The following is a 19296-nucleotide window of genomic DNA, read 5'->3' as shown; positions in this document are numbered from 1 at the left end:
AATGTAATGACTTTTAAGTTAAGTCTCATCTTGCTCAAAAAAAAAAACACATATCCAACGTCAATTTATTTTTTAATTTTAAAATAGATTGTGGAATAAAAATATTCTAATTGTACTCTATTTTTCAATTTATAGTAGCGTAACAAACGAGTTTATTACATAAATAGAGTATTTTATTTTATTTTTTATTTATCACTCTATTTCTCACTCAAAATAAAGTAGCATTAAAGTAGAACCCAACTCCGTTATAAAAATAGTCTACTTGAAGAAAAATATAAAATGATCCATTTGAAATGGTCTAAAAACTAGAAATATCCAAGAAGGTTGTAACATTTTTTTTTAAGCTATGTGAATGGATTACTCTATATTTTTTTTCTTCAAATAGAGTAACATACTAAAATGAATCATCGTGTAATAGTCTTTGATATCAATGTTGGTACCATATCTAAATTTTTTTTCTTCATAGTGATCCATTCGAAATGGTCTAAACATTTTAAATATTTAAGAAGGTTGTAACATTGTTTTTTTAAAGCTAATTGAATCGATTACTCTATATTTCTTCTTCAAATAGAGTAGCATACTAAAATGAATCAATAGTGTTTAATAGTCTTTGATATCAATGTTGGCACTATATCTAATTTTTTTTTTCATAGTGATCCATTCGAGATGGTCTAATAGAAAAAATATAGAGTGATCCACTCAAAATGGTCTAATAGTCTATATTCTTTTTTCAAAATAGAGTAACATACTAAAATAAATTATGTAAATTTAGTGGTATTTGTTTATTGGTTTTAAGAAAATATCAATGCTGATAAAACACATATTTTAGTTTGATTTTATCCGGACAATAGCAACATACTATACTTTAAACATGAGATACAAGTGTAAAATTCATTTTGAAAACATGGGAACTACAAATGTAATGACTTTTAAGTTGAAACTGATCTAGATTGAGAGTATAAAACTAAGAATATCTGAAATGTTGTAAGATTGAGTTCTTTGCTTTCAAGCTAAGTCATCCATGTACATATTTCTCTCACTATAATGTCTTTGATGTCACTTATATGATACAGCCGTGTAATAGTGTTCTTTGATATCTCTAGACAAATGTGCAACCCTAGGACACTACACAATGAAAACATGTTTCTTTCTGATCACAACCATTTTCGAGAGTATCTTTGACGAGAGGGAATCTCATCCAAACTTCATAGAATTGTCAAGATGAGTCTTAACTTATAACATTAGATTAGAAAAACATTTTGGTTTGGATCTTAGCTTCGGCATTCGAGTGATTATAGAAGCTAATGTATGTTTGTAGACTTTTCTTTAAGGTTGCTTTAATTGTAAAAGGAACAAACAATCAAGATGAAATTGGCACTATAAGAGATTTACATATAGAATAAGTAACAACTAGAGCTTGATCTGCATAACCGCGCAAGTATTTGTTTTACTTTTTTATATGTAAAATTTATTTTAAAACATAAACATATAACTTTTACATTGAGTAATTATATTTTGTGTTTTGATCGGTTAATTTTACCACATACATTGGTATCATAAAACAAACCTATATGAGTTGAACAAAAAAAAACCTATATGTATAACTAATCAGGCTTATATTTATGTGAAAATAGTCGAGATAAATATTTAATACCAAGAAACTTCAGATACTATAGATTTTTTGAAACTGAAAAAGGCATATTATTATTTAACTTTTTCAAAAAAGGTATATTATTATTTCTGATTATGTAGCCAAGTAGGTTGGATGATGATATTGATAAATATCGTATAAGCTAAATTAAAGGCAGATTGATTATTTATAGAATATCATTTGTTGGTGACCTGGATTTTAGGAAGTAATTTGGACCAACAAAATTATAATTTACTAAACTATTATTACATATTTTTTTGATAAACAGAGAATTTTATTTATTTATAATTGATAATCTAGAATTTAGGAACAATACAAATAATATTATTTATTGGTGATCTAGATTTTAGAGAGTTTTTCTTGTCCAAAAGGGAGATTACGACTTTTGATTTTGGTAATTATCAATTTATGAGAATGCATTAATCAATAAGGAAAAGACACAGATTACTTAAATGTAAGTTTATTAATCAATTCAATGGTATTTTCTTGTAAATAAGTTAAAAGTTTAAGGCATATTTCTATTTTGTACTTATCCTTTAATAGTATAGATTAATCACTTCAATGGTATTTTCTTGTAAGAAGGTTAAAAGTTAGGGATATTTCTATTTTGTACTTATCTTTTAATAGTATATAGTATACATTGGCATGTGTTTACTCTTGTGCCATCTCTTTAAATGCTGCAACAAAGCTCGAGCTCAAACGCCTTCAGCTTTGCTGTCAAATCACCCATCTCAAACAAGAAGATCTGTTGTTTCCCATGTACAAGTCGTTGGAACGTAGCCTGCATTGTTCAGTACGCTGTGTGACCGTCCATAGAATAGATAGATCATGCTTCCAATAAGCATCCATATCAAGACCCTGATCCATGTCCAGCTCTGCCATTACAAAGTACCAACAACTTTTTAAAAATATCCAATATTGATTCATACATGTTCATGATGGTCCATCAAACTCACTCACCCAATGTTGATGATCAAGTAGGTGTTGATCAGAATGCAGAGAACAGGAAGATATGGGACGAATGGGCAGAAAAACCCTGTAACCGAATCAAATATAGAAGCTGTTAAGCAAGCAGCGCCGTTGATAGAACATGAGGCACCAACCAAAGCTCAATGATGGCTTGAAGCCTCTTATATTCAACTAGATTTCTCATTTTTTGTTCTGTCTGAATAGGAAACAAAAGGCATGAGACCCTTACTACCTCCTTGGTGTCTAAAGTTTTGCCTCTCATCATCCTCATCGATGCAACCAAGAGTAATCAAACTGCCAAGTAATATGGCTGCACTGACACCACACATAGTGAACCGAGGAAAACTGTCCTAGTCAAGAAGAAAAGGCGTTGGATGATATAAACAATACAAATATTAAGAACATGTAAATCTTTCAACAACAGAGTTCCACAAAATCTATTCACCTCAACTAAAACTAAATCTAATTGTTTAGAAACAATAAAGAGTCAAACAAGACGCATGGATACACAGGACTAAGATACCGACCTTGGAAGACGCTCAGCAGAAGCTCCTGAAGCTAGGCCTAAGACACCTATGCACACAAGAGCTATACTCCAGGAAGCAATTTTTCAATTTTTCTTCTCTTTCCAAAATACTTTTCCTCTGTTCAATGAAAAATCAGTAAAGATTTAGCAAACTACAGTCTACAGTACAATATCATCTTAATAACATATAGAAAGGGTAAATATGTGAATGATCAAATTTTAGTACCTTGATCTCTTTCATCGCCAAGAAGAGGAGAATCAGAAGATTCTATAGCATCTTCAAGAACATTTTCAGGTTGATCTCTACTTTCATCAGTCCAAGTATGTGAGGAGGATGGTAGGGAAACTCCATCAGGTGGTACATATCTGAGAACTAACACACAAGCTGCTACGGCAGTGAATGCCATCAGAGCTGATGGATGAAAACCAGTGTGTTACAAAGAGAATAATCTTTTCTCATAATAGAAGTAAGTTACAGCCTGTCTCAACAATAATATAACTACTATACTATACAATGAAATGAAAGTATCAATACTATTAAAATGGAAGGAGTCTTAAAAAATCTATCTATCAAAGTTGTTTGGACCCTTTTATTTAACTCATTATTTTTTGGTCTTACCTTAAACTTAGACTAACAATATGTTACCATATATTTCTCTAACAATAATTTATTCAATTTCATTATTTATTCAAATACCACTCCTAAATCTTAATCATTACTATTACTATATTTACCATTTTGATTTTTAATTGTAAAAGCATTGAAACTAATGTTTTATATTATCACTTTTATCATATAATATATAATTTAAAGCAAGAGAAGTTACACAACATATATGTGTACATTTTAACTTCCTCTTTCTTTTATAATAACGTAATCATATCATATATAAATTTTCCCACTAAAATCTCATATTATATACTAAACTTTCAATCGTCTATATTTTGATAGATATTTTCATATTTAAAAATGAGTTTTCTAAAAATATTTCATCAACCATGTTTTTGTACAATAACGTTAAAAATCTATATCAAAAGGTTGTTGGATCCGATATGGATGTAATGGGTCCACATCTGTTCGGATATTTAGGATCCTAAAAAGATTCAAAAAATCTGAAAAATATCTGAAACACGAAAATTACTTGAAACTCCAAACAAATACACAAAAAATTCAAATACCTAAAAATTCAAAATCTTATTCAAAATCTGACACTGAACTGAAAATACACAAAATTTTATCCAAATACACAAATTTTTTTTTTTAATTTGAAAATTTACCTGATATCAAAAACTATAATCGTAAACCAAAAACCTAAAAAAAATATCCATAATGCCGGAAATATATTCGAAATATCCAAATATACCTAATAAACACAACATATTTATGATCGGGGTCTAGGGTAGGACCGGACTCAAACAAAGACATGTGGGTCCAAAAAAAACCCACTAGGTTATCTTCTCTCGATCTGAACTAAACCTATATTTCCGGATCGGTTAGGTTTTTTTTTATCCGGATATAATTCTCATGCCTAAAAAAAATTACGTAAAAGTGTACATATAAAATATCAAATAAACTAATACATAGATTATATAACTGTTAAAAAATATATTTGTTGATATAATTAAACTTTGTATTATAATATAATCCAAAAAACCCGCGCTTTTCAAGCGCGGGTCAAAATCTAGTTTTAGTATGAAAACCTCTACTTTTCTGTTTGCCACTAATTGTAGGTAAAGCATCTTTCCATGAGACATTGAGACAATAATGCAAGCAAAGATCAGCTTACCATCTCAGAAAACTGTGAAACATACATGAAAAATGCGAGTGAAGCGGCCAGGTCGAGGATAAGCATCGGGTCCTTGCGTATAGTTTTGTTGGAACCGATCATCTCCACTTTGGGGTCATTATGATAGTTTTTATTAAACGATATATAGTTGTGTTTTAGGGTTTGTCCTTATTTACTTTTCTTAGGGATAATAGAAAGAAAAAGGGAATAATTTTATCTATTAAAAGAGAAGTACCATTTTTATCTACTACAAAATAGTCATATTAGAAGTCTAGGTCCATATATTCAAATAATTGTTTTTATTGTTTATATTAATTTATTTAATGTTTAACATTTCTAAATAATTATAAGGATATTAATAACAAATCAATTTTAACTATAAATTTAAATTTTAGTTTTAGGAATAACAAAATCTGTTAAGAAAAATCTAACAAAATCTATTTTTATTTAAATATTCTTCTAATTAATGCACTAATTAATTTCACAATTAGTAGTATAATATTATTATAAATTAATTTTAATTAAATTTTTATTATAAACAAAATAATGAAATTATATGCTAATTTATAAATTTTATAAGTATATTCTACATTATATTAAAATTATGTTTTTTGTGCAAACATATTAAAATTATGTTGAATTGGTAAACCAATATATTTTGAAAAATACTTTCATTAAGATAAATAAATAAAATATCATTCACCGTGTAAAGTGATTGAAATATCATTCACCTTTTAAAATGATTAATATTCATAAATTATGTAATAATTTTTACAAAAAATAAAATTGTTAAAATATGTTAAATTTTAATATTTAGAACTATATCTCATCTATTAATTTATTTTTAAAATGACAGCAATATATTATCATAAATTATTATATACAAAATAATATAAAATTTTATATTTGTAAATGAAATGTTACCCGCACGGGTGTGCGGGTTAAAATCTAGTTTACTTTAAACCCAAAGTATATCTTAATCAAATTATAAATTTATATAAGAAAAAGTGATTTTTTTTAAATAACAGAAGGTCACTAAAATTAACACAAAAGAAGTATCTTAATCAAATTTTAATAAAATTAGAGAATAAATTAGTAAATAAAAGGGGTAAAATTAGAATAAAAATCCCTTTCAAATAACAGAAAGGTAACTAAAATGACCCAAAAGTATATACTACTCCCTCTGTTTCAAAATACATGAATTTTTAAGATTGTGCACAACTATTAAGAAACTTGTTTTTATCTTAAAAATATCACTAAAATATAAATTAAAAGTTATTTAACCAGTCACAAAACAAACTACAAAATATCATTGGTTACACAGTTTTTGATAATGTGAAAAAGTGCATTTATATATGAAAACATCATCTATTTTGAAACATTAAAAGCTCCCTAAAACATCGTCTATTTAGAAATGTAGAGAGTATATTTTAATCAAATGGCAATTTTCTCAAATAGCAATTTTAAGTTTTTGTCACAAAAATAGTTTTTAATAAAAAAATGACCAAAATAGTATCTTTTTATTTTGAAAATTTTAATATTTATTTTTGATTTTTTTAAAATTTGAAACTCAGTCCTCAAAACTTTACTTCTTAACTCTAAACCCTAAGTCTAGATTAGTTAATCATATGATATAAATGCATTTTTACTCTTGAAGAAAAATTCTTTTGGTCATTTTTCTCACTGAGAACTATTTTTGTGACAAAAACTTTAAAAAGACTATCTTTAGAGAATTTTTCTTAATCAAATGTTAATAAAATTAGAAAATAAATTAAGTGGAGGGTCGAGGCTAAGGCTTTGGTTTAGTAAGAAGAAAGAGAAAAGATAGCGTATGCAAAATTCTACTAATTAATTTGTTATGTATGGTGTTTATAAAGAAAGGCAAACTTTAGTGGGCTTTGTAGCCTCAACAAAAGGCCCATTAAACCCAAAGTAGATCATTCAAATCGAACGCATCGTCGTAACTAACAAACTCTCCCTCCGTACTTTTGACAACTCGTCTACGTCTTCTTCCTTCTGTTTTGCTCTGCAGCTCTAACCATCGCTCTCGCAATCGGAAGAGTTCTTCACCGTCGATTTGCTTAGTTCCGGCGTAATACACCGGCGATTCAACTGTTTTTTTCTTAATTCGAGGTGATCAACCTCTTCCGTTCATTTTCTTTCTGTTTCGTTTCGTTTCGTTTCGCTTCTTTCGATTTTCCCGCCATTTTCAGTATGCTATCCGTAGCTTCTTCTCAGTACTGTTAATTTATTTCGGCAATACTCACTCGTGGTGGATTTCGAGTATGTCTTTTCAATATTTGCGTATGTTCGTCGTCTCTTTTCTTGAAATTTCCGTTACGCGTAAACTTAGGGTAAAATTGAATTCGGCAAGAAGATCGCTACCGTTGTGTGTGATCTGTGATCAATCTGATCGAAATTAGAGTCGTGAATCTTAATTTGATGCTGATGACGCTTAATACTTGCTACTTTTAGGAAACCACAAGGAGAAAATTACAAGTTGTTTCTGAATCTGTGCGAGAATGTCAAACTCTGGTGAAGCTAAAACGCATGAGGAGCTCGAATCTCAAGCTTCTGAGGAGGAGTCCCAGTCTCAACAAAGGGAAGTGGCTGAAAGCTCAAACAAAGGAAAGCTTGATGAAGATTCAGAGGAAGTCGCTAGAGCAGAGGATGATGATGCATTGCCTCTAGCATGTCCGTTTTGCGAATTACCATTCTTGGATCCGGTTGTAACAACTTGCGACCACTACTTCTGCAATCTCTGTGCTCGAAAGGTATGAATGAGCCCCTAAAGCACACCATTTTTTGTCTCCTTCCATTACCGAACAAGTTTTGTAACTTGCAACAAAAGTTAAGTCGAAACGCAGCTTTATTTGTTGTTGTTATTTTGGATTTATTATGGCAGCACCACAAGAAGGACCCAACTTGTTTCGTGTGTAAGAACCCAACTCTAGGAGTTTTCAAACCATCCGTGGAGATCAAGAACAAGATAGCTAAAATGCGTGAGAACATGAAACCCCAAGGTTTGTACATATCTAGTCTCTCTATTTTGTCATTGTTTGCTACATGACGGAACCGGTCCTTTTTTTTTGCGGTTTGACATGATAAACTAACACTAACAAATAGGCAAGGTCATGTTCTCTATGTTTCGTCAATGTGTTTGTTAAAGGACTGAACCGATCTTTTTTCCTGTTGACATGATAAACTAACTCTTACCAGAAGGCTGGTCATGTATCTCTTACCCATGTTTAAGGACTACTTTTGTCAAAGTCTGGATTCAGTGTACAAATAACTCACGTTAGAGTCCAATTCCATTTCTTGGACGAGACGTAACCTTTCAATGTTTTCTCATTTTTTCAGAAAATAAAGCGGCCATGTTCGATTTCGAGGAATACACTTCTCAATACATACGAAACTACCACCAAGGCGGTCCTCTGCTTCTTCGAGTTCTTCATATGGTGACGCATAAACTGTTAGATGAGGAGGAAGACAATCTTCAAGCGATTGTTCGATAGACTTAAGCCCGGGAAGGATATCTACAGGACAAACCCAGAGTTTCTACAACTTGTGTCAAATCTGATTGGTGGAAGAAAGGGCGAAAAGTATATTGCCAGCCAGAAAATGTTACAGGACATGCGAGAGCAATACACCGAGATACTTGCCATCGCATCTAGGGTACATTTCGAACTACTATTCATAATAAATATATACGTACCCTTTAATATTCCTTTTTGATGATTTGCTTGCTGCGAATTGAATTAAAGGAAGAAGAAGACATGGAGAGGCATGCACACGTTCTTGGCAGTTTCTTATACGCGAGTGGTCATGTACGAGAAGCATATGAAGCATTGAGCAAAGTACAGAGCACCATTCTCTTTATGGTGGTAGCTTTGGAGGCCCGAGAATTGGAGGTTCTTTGCTCTCTAAATGCGGTTGAAACTTTGCGTGGAGTGTCTTGTTACGAAGAAATGACGAAAAAAGAGGACTGCATCCGTGCACTAGCCCACCTTTCCAGAGGTGACTACTACATTTCTGCGTGCAAGGTATGTGTCATCCAATAAAAAAATTTTGAACTCTATGTGTGTCCATTAAAAAATTTATTATTATTATTATTTTGTAGTTTCAAGAAGTGATGAACATGAAACACATCCGTAAATTGTGGACATATTGGTCATTTGAACTGTCAACATTAGATGACATTTACATGTATTGCACATGGACTGTGCCAAAATAGAGAGAAGAGTTGCGTTCTATTGAATGGCTCTTGGCCGAATATATATTACATTGGAGATTAGGTTAAACCTAAGAGATAAGACTAAGGAAACAAGATAACTTCCATAACAAGATATGGAATATTTCCAATATATTTGACTATATCGTAATACTCCCCCTCAAGTTGGAGCGTGGAGGTCACAAACGCCTAACTTGCCTAGTAGATATGTAAACTGTTGTCTTCCAAGTGCTTTGGTGAGTAAATCGGCGAGCTGCTCAGTTGTTATAACATGTGATGTAGCAACGGTTCCTCTTTTTATCTCATCGCGAATAAAATGACAATCCTTTTCGATATGCTTGGTACGTTCGTGAAACACAGGATTTGCTGCTATGTGTAGAGCTGATTTGCTATCACAAATAAGTTTCATAGGGTCGTGATGACTAATGCCAATCGATTCAAGTAGCTCTTTTATCCAGAGAAGTTCTTGAACTGCTGCTGTCATGGATCTATATTCAGCTTCTGCAGAGGAAAGAGATACACGATCTTGTTTCTTTGTTTTCCACGACACTGGAGAGTCCCCTAGAAGGACGACATAGCTGCTTAGAGAGCGTCGAGTTCTTGGACAAGCACCCCAATCAGAATCACAATAAGCTGTTACGCGGAGATCAGAGGTTGATGAGAGTAAAATGCCTTGTCCTGGACAGCCCTTGAGATAGCGAACAACGCGCACTGCTGCCTCCCAGTGTGCTTGACGCGGAGCCTGCATGAACTGCGCGAGGATGTTGATGCAGTAGCTTAGTTCAGGACGAGTAAGGCCGAGATATACCAGTCTCCCCACAAGGCGCCTATACCTCGTGGGATGCAAATAAAAGGGACTTTTATCACGCGGAAGATTATGATTCTGTTCTATTGGTGTGTCGAATGGACGACAACCAGTGAGACCACATTCAGTGATAATGTCAAGACAATATTTCCGTTGGGAGAGAAAGATACCATCTGGTCCGCGAGCTACTTCAAGACCCAAGAAGTATTTTAAAACGCCTAGATCTTTCATGCGGAAGCAAGTGTGAAGATAGTTCTTGAACTGAGTAATGATATCATGATCATTGCCAATGATTACTAAGTCGTCAACATAGACAAGGATATGAAGAACTTTGTCACCTCGAACCCGAGAGAAAAGGGAGTAGTCTTTACGGCACTGAACAAAACCGTACTCGAGGAGTGCATTGGAGAGCTTTGAGAACCAACAGCGAGGTGCCTGACGGAGCCCATACAAAGATTTATGTAAACGACAGACTAGAGATGGATCCGAGGGTGCGTAACCTGGTGGAGGCTTCATATAGATTTCTTCTTCAAGATCGCCATGTAGAAATGCATTGTAAACATCCATTTGATGAAGTTCCCAGTTCTTGGCAGCTGCAACTTCAAGAAGAATTCTAATGGTGTTCATCTTGACCACTGGTGCAAAAGTTTCATCATAGTCCACTCCTTCTTCTTGATGATTTCCCATGACTACTAACCGTGATTTATGTCGGTTGATAGTTCCATCAGCATTATATTTTATGCGATATACCCATTTACATGCAAGCGCTTTCTTGCCTGGCGGAAGTTTCTGAAAAGACCATGTCTTGTTGTCTTCGAGTGCTACGTACTCTGTTCCCATCGAATCGCGCCAAACTTTGAGTTTCATAGCATCACGGAAATGAATGGGTTCATCACCGAGGGTTATTGCAGCCAAAAATGCTGTATGTTTAGGTGAGAAACCATCTATAGAGACATAGTTAGCAATGGGATATAAGCACGTACCAGAAGATGTCGATGTGGAGTCGGTGGAGTCGAGAACAAGGTTTATATCACATCGAGCAGAGTACGTGACATACGGCTTGAGACGTGTAGATGGAACCTTTGTACGTTGGCCTCGACCAAGTAACTCATCTGAAGAGGTTTCAGGCAGTGGTTCTAGTGAATTCTCAGTCGGAGGATCTTCTTCTATTTGAGAATCCTCATCGATAGGAGAGGAGGATGAAGAAACTGGAGAGGTAGACTCTGGTAAAGTTGCAGCAGGAGTGTTCTCTGGAGTGGGCAAATCACTCCCCCTATCGTTATTGATCTGATCGGGGATCGAGATATCAATGATTTCTTCAAACTGTGGAGAGACCTGAGGAGGTTGAATGATCGGTGTAGGTAAAGCTGGTTTGCTTGTAGCATACGGAAACGACGTCTCATGAAAAATTACATCTCTAGAGACGAAAAATCCATTTGTCTCAAGGTCGAAAACGCGCCAACCTTTCTGACCAAAAGGATAACCAACAAATATGCACCGTCTACTGCGAGCTTCGAACTTATCTGTTTTTGCAGTCTGTTTCTTAGCAAAACACAGGCTTCCAAAAACCCTGAGATGAGAGTATGCTGGAGGAGACTTATGAAGGATTTCATACGGAGACTTGCCGTCAAGGAGTGGAGTAGGTGTTCGGTTGATTAGATAGGCTGCTGTTAGGATACATTCTCCCCAAAATTTTATCGGTAAATGTCCTTGAAACATAAGAGATCTTGCCATATTAAGGATATGTCTATGCTTTCTTTCAGCTCTTCCATTTTGCTGTGGAGTTCCAACACAGGAGGTCTGATGGAGAATCCCTTGTTCAGCAAAGTACTTACGTAGACACATGAATTCTGTGCCATTGTCACTCCTAACTGTATGAACTTTCTTTTCGAACTGTCTTTCTGTCATGGCGCAGAAATTTTTAAGGACGGTGACAACTTCACTTTTTGCGAGTAGAAGATGAGTCCATACTGCCCGAGAATGATCGTCTACTATTGTGAGAAAATAGTGAGCACCAGAGGATGATTTTGTCCGGTATGGTCCCCAGACATCGCAATGAATTAGAGAAAAACATTGTGTAGCTTTATTATAACTATCTGTAAATGAATCACGAGAATGTTTTGCTCTAATGCAGACATCACAGAAATCTTTAAACTCGCAAATATTATTATCAAAATCCTTTAAAGTAGATAAAACTGAAGATAATGCTTTCTTTCCCGGATGTCCCATGCGTTGATGCCACAATGCTGCGTAGTTTGTTGAAGTAGTCTTGTAGGCTCGAGCTGGAACTATTCCGCGAAAGTGATAAACCCCGTTCTCTTCCTCACCTGCTCCAATCGGCATCTTCGAAGAAAGGTCCTGTATTACGCATAATTTGTCAGTAAAGATAGCAAAACAAGACAAATCTCGTAATAGGCGTGCCAGTGAAATCAGTGTGCACGAGAGATCGGGTACAAAAAGAACGTGAGTGAGAGTTCTATCGCCACCAAGATGAAGAGATCCTTCTTTGGTTGCATACGTGTGTTTGCCGTTTGGCAAAACAATAATGCTGCGAGGTATTTCGCAGAGATCAGTTAACAAATCTACATCTCCTGTCATATGATGCGATGCTCCCGAATCAAGAAGAAAATCAACGTTCATATGCTTACCAGATAGCTTTTCTGTGGAGGTATTAGATGGTTTGAGAAGATTTACGATTGCAGACCATGTTTCTCTGCTGACTCCAGGAATTTGATCTGGATAGTCTTGTGTCGCTGCCGTAGTGTTGCTTGCACGAGCTGGTTGAGGGCTCCTGCCTCTACCGCGACCTCTGCTACTTCCACGGCCACGACCTCTTCCTGATGAGGCTTCAGACCATCCTTCAGGATATCCATTAAGAACCCAGCAGTTTTCAATAGTATGATTTGTGCGACTACAGTGAGTGCACAGAAGATTATTTCTTGATCGTGTGGCAGAAGCAATTGCATTGACTCCTTGTTGAACTGCACAACCAATAGCGTCCATGCGTTCCTCTTTACTCCTAGAGATTGTGAGATGTCTTTCTTCTGCAACAAGTTCTGAGTAAATTTGGTCCAAGTTCAGATCTTTGTCTCGAGTGAGACGACCAAGTAGATTAGTCCGAGTTGTGCCAAACCGAGATGCATCGAGACCCATGAGGAACTGATGAATGCGTTCATGGTCACGCCTTTTGTTGTGTTGAAGTAGGATTGTACACATCGGGTTCTCGCAACAGCAGCCAATTGCAGGTTCATAATCATCTAGGTCATCCCACATGACTTTGAGTTTACCGAAATAGGTTGATACGTCCTGTCCGGTTTGCTGACATGCTGCAATATCTGCTTTTAACTGATGGACACGAGGTGCGTTTCCAGAAGAGAATCGAGCTCGGAGATTCTCCCACATCACAATTGCATTTTCAACAACAGATATTGAGTGATGAATCTTAGGATCAATACTTGCGTATAACCAGCCGATGAGCATAGAGTTTACGGTGGCCCACTTGTCATAATCTGCTGATGTTGGCGCTGGCTTTTGTAGAGTTCCGTCGATGAAGCCAAGCTTTTGTTTAGCGCGAAGATTATTTCTAGCAAGCTTTGCCCATCGTTCGTAATTATCACCGTTCAAAAGGATTGGTGTGAGGACATGATGAGGATGATCGGATGGATGTAAATAATATGGTGAGGTTGTGATAGGGACTTTTCCTGAGCTCTCGCTCGTTTTCCCACTTGAAGGGGTTTTGGAGGAGGAATCGTCATCTTCCACCATACTTTATGAAGCAGAGGTTGCTTGTGTTTAGAGACTTGAGGGAGAAGAAAAATTTGGATCTATTCTTGCTCTGATACCATGCCAAAATAGAGAGAAGAGTTGCGTTCTATTGAATGGCTCTTGGCCGAATATATATTACATTGGAGATTAGGTTAAACCTAAGAGATAAGACTAAGGAAACAAGATAACTTCCATAACAAGATATGGAATATTTCCAATATATTTGACTATATCGTAATAGACTGCCATCGCAACAATGAGCAGACGTGAGATACAGGTAATATACTCTATTAAAACTAATCATTTCATACATAAACTTCTCTATAAACTAATGGTATTTAAATTGTAGGAAGTTGCTGACGACATGGACAAGATCACATTCAAAGAAAGAAAAAAAAATTGAAAGCAAGGAGAAGAAACGTGTCAATTACTCGTACAGATACATGTTGAGTCAGTACAATGCAAGGTACTTCTATTAGAATAAAAACTGTTAAACAGTATCATTTGACTAATTATTGCTGACATTTAGACTTTTTATTTTGTTTCAGGAACTACTCAGAGTGTATTCGCTTTCTGCATCAACAACTTCAAGCTAAAGCTCGTAGAGACATCTACTTATCTGATCATGTTGACAGGCTCTTTCATCTCATAAAAGAGAGATGCATGAGGGAATCAAAAAAGTTCTGCAGTGACTTTGAGAAGCTGAGTGCTATTATCAACAACTAAGGAAGAAGAAATGGGTTTTGTGATCAATTCAACAATTAAAAGGAACTTCATCAGAAGATTAGTACTCTGTTTTTTTTCTCTAAGATTTTGGATTAGAGAAACTTTGTTGCTGGTTGTTTTTTTCTCTAAGATTTTGGATTAGACAAACTTTGTTGTTGGACCTTAGCTGTGTGTTTACTCTTGTGCCATCAGCTTTACTATGAATCACTCATCTCAAACGAGACGATCTGTTGTTTCCTCTGTACAAGGATCTTCTCTTGCGTAGCACGTAGCCTTTTTATTTTGCTCAAGAGTGATGGTCTAGAAGCTAATTGACGTTTCTGGACATTCTTAACGTTGCTTTAATCAATGACAAGATAAGGAACAAACATATTGAATAACTAAACAATGTACATGAATGTTGTATACATTGGCATGTGTTTTTACTCTTCTGCCATCTCTTTAAAATGCTGCAACAAAGCTTGAGCTTCCAACGCCTTCAACTTTTCTATGAACCACCCATCTCAAACAAGGCGATCTGTTGTTTCCCATGTACAAGTCGTTGGAACGTAGCCTGCATTGTTCAGTAAGCTGTGTGACCTTCCATAGAATAGATAAATCATGCTTCCAATAAGCAGCCATATCAACACCCTGATCCATGTCCCAGCTCTGCCATTACAAATACCAACAACTTTTTAGCTAGATCTAGTTTTGATTCATACATATTCATGATGGTCCATCAAACTCACTCACCCAATGTTGATGATCAAGTAGGTGTTGATCAAAATACAGAGAACAGGTAGATAGGGGACGAATGGGCAGAGAAACCCTGAAACCGAATCAAATATAGAAACTGTTTAGCAAGCAACACCACTGAGAACGTGAGGCACCAACCAAAGCTCAATGATGGCTTGAAGCAACTTATATTCAACTAGATTTCTCATTTTTTGTTCTGTATGAATAGGAAACAAAAGGCTTAAGACTCAAAACATTACCTCCTTGGTGTCCAAAGTTGTGCCTTTCGTCATCCTCATCAATGCAACCAAGAGTAATCAAACTGCCAAGTAAAACGGTTGCACTCACACCACACATAGTGAACCGAGGGAAACTGTCATGGTCAAGAAGAAAACGCATTAGATGATATAAACCATACAAAAATTAAAAAAAAAACATGTAAATCTTTCAACACAGAGTTGAGAACTGTTTCACAATCAAGGGTGGATTTGTACTTGAGTTCGACACACACAAGTATAAGTGCTATAGTTCAAGCTATCCACCTCAACTAAATTAAATCTATTTGTTCATAAGCTATCAGAAGATGAACCGACCTTGGAAGACGCTCAGCAGAAGCTCCTGAAGCAAGGCCTAAGACACCTATGCACACAAGAGCTATACTCCATGCAGCAATTTTTCTTCTCTTTCCAAAATACTTTTCATCTGTTCAATGAAAAAGAAGAAATACGGATGAAAGGCAGTAAACATTGAGTATATTACAGAACAATATCATCTTAATAACGTATGCAAAGGGTAAGTATGTGAATGATCACATTTGAGTACCTTGAGCTGTTTCATCACCAAGAAGAGGAGAATCAGAAGATTCTATAGCATCTTCAAGAACATTTTCAGGTTGCACTCTACTTTCAACGCTATCAGTCCAAGTTTGAGAGGAGGATGGTAAGGGAACTCCATCAGGTGGTACATATCTGAGGACTAACACACAAGCTGCTACGGCAGTGAATGCCATCAGAGTGCCTACACTAACCTGATCAATGAATACCAATACTAAACTTATCAATGAAACCTTTATTTTTCTCTTGGCCATTAACTGTAGGGTAAGAATCCTTCCATGAGACATGTAATGTAAGCAAAGATCAGAGCTTACCATCTCAGACAACTGTGAAACATCCATAAAAAATGCTAGTGAAGCAGCCAGCACACCAATTACTATTGTGTTTTTCACCGGTACATGTGTTCGTGGGTTAATTTCTGCAAAGAACGCTGGCAACAATCCATCCCTAGCCATTGCCATGAAGATCCTCGGCTGATAAAAAGAAACCACAAGAGCACTGTCAAAATTACATGGATGCATTACCACGACCCACACAGAACCTAGCAATGGCATGGACCTAATATTGAACTTGGGATCTTCAGAACAATAAGAACTGGTTAGTACCTGAGCCAGAAGCGAACCCAACAAACTCGCACACAGAGCAGTTATAGCCCCCGTAGTTAAGATGTACCTGAAACATGAGAATAGTAAGAGTAAGGGAAAGACGAAAGTAGTATATATATTATATTCACTCTCATGTATTATGCTTACGCTGCCCATTGCATCCCACTGTCTCCAAATGCAGAGGAGATAGGAGTATCAGGATCCAGTGTATAGTAAGGGACCAATCCGACAATAACTACTGATAAAAGCATATACAAAATGCAGCATATCAGTAATGCAATCCCAATCCCCAACGGAAGATCTCTTTGAGGATTTTTAACCTGTTGTGTCAATTACCCAAAGTTTAAAAGTTTATTTATGGAAGAAAGAGTTGACAACACTAATACCAAACACCCTCTTTCATTACTGTAAGTTTATATATATAATCCCAAGAGCAGTGTACCTCCTCAGCTGTGCTTGTTACAGTATCAAACCCAATGTATGAGAAGAATACTACAGCAGATCCAGCAAGAATCCCATTTAATCCAAAAGGAAAATATCTGTAAAAGACAAGAATCAATACGTTGACTTTTAAAATAGTTTTGTGACACAATTGAAGAAGAAGAAGAATAGGTTAATTACCCATCAGGAAGATCATATCCAACCCAGCCAGTCTTAAAAGCTAAATATCCACCAACTACTATGATGAAAACCAAGGTGCATACATTCACTGATGTTACAATTGCTTGTACTAATGAGCTCTGTCAATAATTAAAACCGGCACCAAAACTGTTAAAACTATCTTAGTAATCCAGAAATGAATTTCATTTTCAAGGTTTTGAAAGAAGTACCTCCTTTATACCAAAGCATAGTAGTATTGTAACAATCATAATCAACAGTGCTGCACATGGATCAACCACAATACCAAGTCCAGGTATAGTTTGTCTAGCTAAGAACACAGGAAGTTTGTCTGACCCTCCAAAAAAAGATGCCTTAAAACAAAAAAAAAACACCGCTCAGAATCAAATCCAAGTATCTACATATATAACTCTCAAAGGGAATTTACCAGATTTGGAGATATGCCACGTGCAATGGCTGATCCACCAATCGTGTAGTCCAACACCAGTGCCCAACCAACCAACCAAGCAATCCTATGAAAATAAGAACACCAAGACTCTCAGCTATGTTTCAGTAAAATTTCTGACAATAGAATCCATACCCTTCTCCAAGACATATGTATGCATAGTGATAAGCACTGCCAGCAGAAGGACAACGAGAAGCAAGCTCAGCATAGCAACAAGCGGAGAGAGCAGCTGCTACACCAGCAATGAAGAATGATACAGCAAGAGCAGGTCCTGTGTGTTGTCTAGCTACTGTTCCCACTAGAATATACACTCCTGCTCCAATTGTTGTTCCAACTCCTTCAAAAATTCCAACAAAGGTAGTAAATGATCAATTTAATTTACAAAAAAAAATGATTAAAAAAAAAGTTTGGATCTTTTTGTCTCATTACCAATAGCAACAAGGTCAACAGCTGTTAATTTCTTGGCGAGCTGATGACGATGATCTTCTCCATCGTGTTTTTTGATATGATGAGCAGAATCAACTTGTTTCCTTCTCACAACACTGTTCATATCAACCAGACAGCAACAAAACACTACAAGGATTTGATTTTTCGATTGATTCAGAGTGAACCCATCTGGTTTTATATCTCAGGGAATACAAGAAGTGTGAACCTTTTCCCTCGGACAAGATCTCTAACTCAAGATGGGGTCTGTAATGTATGAGATACTTAGAGAGGCGTGCACGATTCTAACTTTTATGAGATTGGAACCAAGATTCTCATTGGTAAGAGATATTCATTATTCTGTTAGATAGTGTATTTATGTAACAAGCTTAAAAGGCCACTCCTGATCTATGATTTACTCCTAAGCTATTATTACTCCAGTTTTTATCTACACCATCTTTATAGGATTTTTTTCTTTAAGAAATTGAATCTTAAAATTATATATCCTTATTCATTTTAATTGACACTATTTAAGATATACAACAATAGTATGTTATCTCTGATTGCTATATAATAGTATAAGATTATTACAATAATTATATAGCCGAATTAATTATATTTGGATCATGGTTTTTTATGTTTTCTATCATTTTAATTTTATTTTCTTTAAGTTTATATATAATCTATGTTAAATTGTGTTATTTAAAATAATATAACTCAAACAGAAAATTAACAAATGAGTTTGCAATTGAAGTTCTAGTTATAAATGCTTCAAACATATACTTCGACAGAAAATTAATAGCACCAGTTGGTAATATAACATCTTTTTTTTTGTCGATTGTATTATTAAGCTTTCTAGGCAAAGAATTCTAAATAATGAGAATTAGCAAAACAAATATAGAAAAAAGATACACCAGTAAAGATCAAAAGTAAACTAACACAAATATATCTTGCGTATGGATGACGAAAGATTTTTCATATAAAAGCTCCATAATTGCTTTTGGAATAGTTGAATCTCAAATAGATAATCTTCATATTAATCCAAAACCACCACGTTTCAAATTGAATTGGGAACGATTGCTACTCTCTTTTTAATATTCCAGTAGGAGTCACCGAGACGAGACAACTCTTCATATTGCTCTATTGAAAATAATAGAGTCAAAGAGATTACAATTCCATAGAATTTTGTGCTGCCTTT

At 35.2% G+C, this 19296-nt stretch overlaps 1 protein-coding gene across 2 annotated transcripts; it reads right to left on the bottom strand.

Moving 5' to 3' along the window:
• Positions 1-2592: 2592 nt before the first annotated feature.
• Positions 2593-18461, bottom strand: LOC106445321 (cationic amino acid transporter 4, vacuolar). Of its 2 annotated transcripts, XM_048745415.1 has the most exons (15): positions 18328-18461; positions 18105-18248; positions 17811-18012; positions 17658-17742; positions 17443-17583; positions 17234-17352; positions 17055-17151; positions 16760-16932; positions 16613-16679; positions 16322-16480; positions 15997-16201; positions 15768-15876; positions 15435-15547; positions 15193-15268; positions 14757-15108 (listed from the first exon to the last, which is right to left on the bottom strand). In XM_048745415.1, the coding sequence occupies exons 2-15, from the start codon at positions 18223-18225 to the stop codon at positions 14964-14966; spliced, it is 1812 nt and encodes a 603-aa protein (XP_048601372.1). In that variant the 5' UTR covers positions 18226-18248; positions 18328-18461; the 3' UTR covers positions 14757-14963. The 2 variants fall into 2 exon arrangements, with proteins under 2 accessions (XP_048601394.1, XP_048601372.1); XM_048745437.1 differs by lacking the exons at positions 14757-15108; positions 15193-15268; positions 15435-15547 and adding exons at positions 2593-2687; positions 2853-2965 and having other exon boundaries at positions 18105-18452.
• Positions 18462-19296: the final 835 nt, after the last annotated feature.

Source organism: Brassica napus, chromosome A1 (genome assembly GCF_020379485.1).
Source record: "Brassica napus cultivar Da-Ae chromosome A1, Da-Ae, whole genome shotgun sequence".
Classification (NCBI taxonomy): Eukaryota; Viridiplantae; Streptophyta; class Magnoliopsida; order Brassicales; family Brassicaceae; genus Brassica; species Brassica napus.
This window is presented reverse-complemented; position numbering and strand designations above follow the sequence as displayed.

Coding starts and splice junctions, on each gene's coding strand:
- LOC106445321 (XM_048745415.1), bottom strand. CDS start 18,225: ATGAACAGTGTTGTGAGAAGGAAACAAGTTGATTCTGCTCATCATATC. Junction 17,152..17,233: donor GGATATGATCTTCCTGATGG/GTAATTAACCTA, acceptor TGTCTTTTACAG/ATATTTTCCTTTTGGATTAA. Junction 16,202..16,321: donor TTTCACAGTTGTCTGAGATG/GTAAGCTCTGAT, acceptor TTCATTGATCAG/GTTAGTGTAGGCACTCTGAT.